General features: G+C 39.4%; 1 protein-coding gene across 1 annotated transcript in view; it reads left to right on the forward strand.

Moving 5' to 3' along the window:
- The window catches only part of LOC106874402 (uncharacterized), a 21,802-nt gene that overhangs the window by 18,181 nt on the left and 1,265 nt on the right, over positions 1 to 2,356 (forward strand). The window contains exon 5 of the mRNA XM_052972512.1: positions 92 to 238. Coding sequence (XP_052828472.1) covers positions 92 to 238 — 147 coding nt within the window. The remainder of the gene's footprint in view (positions 1 to 91; positions 239 to 2,356) is intronic.

The following is a 2,356-nucleotide window of genomic DNA, read 5'->3' on the forward strand; positions in this document are numbered from 1 at the left end:
ATCAGAATTTTTTCCGATTCCGTTAATTTTGTTTGTTGTTTCACAGACATATATGTATGTATATATATATATATGAATATTTTTGTTTCAGAGTGTCCAGAAAATACAACTGTTTGCAACAGACGAATAACATGTCCTGAAAGGCAGTATTATCAAGAATGTAAGGTGCCTTTTAGGAACAATGGCAAATTGGTTTGCAGTGACAATCTGAAATGGAAACCAAACTTTACCTGTCCAGGTAAAAAGAGTCTCAATGCATTATCATTATTGCTGTTGTTGTTATTAACCTTTGCAATTTATTCTTGTTATTTTTTTTTGTCACTTAATAATATTGGATGTATTGGATAAATATTTGATTGTTGATTTGAGGAATGTTTGAGTGAAGAACATACACTGTGAACTGAGATATTAGTCCATGATGATTTTTAAAGATTTTCTAAATAACTACCTGAGGGATTTTGAAGATAATTTACATGATTATACAGTGCACTATTTTGGGGTTGTATACAAAATTTATCAGATGTAGCTGACTTAGTTTTCATATTATTTAGCATACTTGTTTATCAGATGGTCTGCAAAAATAATCCTGGTATAAGAATGTACAGTTTTGTTCACTTATCATCATCATCATCATCATCATCATCATCATGCTTTCCATGCTGGCATGGGTTGGACGATTTGACTGAGGACTGGTGAACCAGATGGCTACACCAAGCTCCTCCAATCTGATTTGGCAGAGTTTCTACAGCTGGATGCCCTTCCTAACACAAACCACTCCAAGAGTGTAGTGGGTGCTTTTACGTACCACTGGCACGAAGGTCAGTCAGGCGGTACTGGCAACAGCCACGCTCAAAATGGTGTATCTTACATGCTACTTGCACAGGAGCCAGTCCGGCAGCACTGACAACGATCTCGCTCGAATGTCTTTACACGTGCCACCAGCACAAGTGCCAGGAAGGCGACGCTGGGCACAGGTGCCATCATGATTTCTCTTTCGCTTGCCCCAACAGGTCTTCGCAAGCCGAGTTTCATGTCCCAACTATTTCAAGAACAATTATTTTAACTCATATGACACAGATGTACCATTGAACAACAAAATACAAAAATGACATTCACAGAAACTGTGACTCTATGATTAGTGTTTGGTGTATGAAGCATTTTGTTTGATGACCTCAAAAATGTGGTTGTTTGTGGATTCAGTCAGTGTTTTGATAATAGAGGGTAGGACTGCTTTAGTAGAGTCTTGCATTGTCTTCCAAAGTGTTTCCTTAGGTGTGTGCTGCTGCTTGCCATTTTGGTGCATTTCATGTTTGACGATGCTCCAGAAATTCTCGATGGGATTCAAATCTGGAGAACAGGCTGGCCTCTTTATTAAAGTTTCTTCTTTGAATCTCAATGAGACAATCTCTTCGGTTCTCTTAGCAGCATGTGGTGGGGCCTTATCGTGCATAAAAATAACCTTGCTAAGCTCAGATAATGGGAGCACTTTCAGCCAGTCAGTTAGGACATCATTAATACAGCATATGATAACATTAATCTTCACTCCCACCCCCCTTCTGGCACTTTAAATGGACCAATCATCCTGTTTCCCATGATTCCAACCCAAAACCTGACTCTTCCACCCACTTGCTGGTGGTGCAAATGCATGTTAGCAGGGTTGTCGTAAAACACCCATCACTTAGCCCAACCATCAAACCCATTTAGCGTGGCTTGTCACATGTCAGTGAACAAAATATGCTTGACACTAGTCTTCATATGCATTCTACCCAATTCTAACCGAGCCTGGTGCAGCTTACCAGTTCCGATCAAGCTCTCTAACCCATGCCAGCATGAAAAATGAACATTCTTTTATTAATTTACTTGTTTCAGTCATTTGACTGTGGCCATGCTGAAGCACTGCCTTTTAGTTGAGCAAATCGGCCCCAGGAATTATTCTTTGTAAGCCTAGTTCTATCAGTGTCTATTGCCGAACCGCTAAGTTATCGGGACGTAAACACACCAGCATCGGTTATCAAGTGATGTTGAGGGGCAAACACATGCACACATACATATATATACACATATATACGACGGGCTTCTTTCAGTTTCTGTCTACCAAATCCATTCACAAAGCTTTGATCGGCCCAAAGCTATAGTAGAAGACACTTGCCCAAGGTGCCATGCAGTGAGACTGAACCCAGAGCCATGTTGTTGGTAAGCAAGCTACTTACCACACAGCCACTCCTGCGCCATTGAAAAATAATGATAATAATGAGTGACAGCAATTTGTTAAATTTTTTTTCTTTTTTTCCTTAAAATATTTTGTATTTAACCCTTTAGTGTTCACATTATTCTGCCATAATTAATGCTTTTTTAT

The sequence above is a fragment of the Octopus bimaculoides genome, chromosome 13, assembly GCF_001194135.2.
Source record: "Octopus bimaculoides isolate UCB-OBI-ISO-001 chromosome 13, ASM119413v2, whole genome shotgun sequence".
Classification (NCBI taxonomy): domain Eukaryota; kingdom Metazoa; phylum Mollusca; class Cephalopoda; order Octopoda; family Octopodidae; genus Octopus; species Octopus bimaculoides.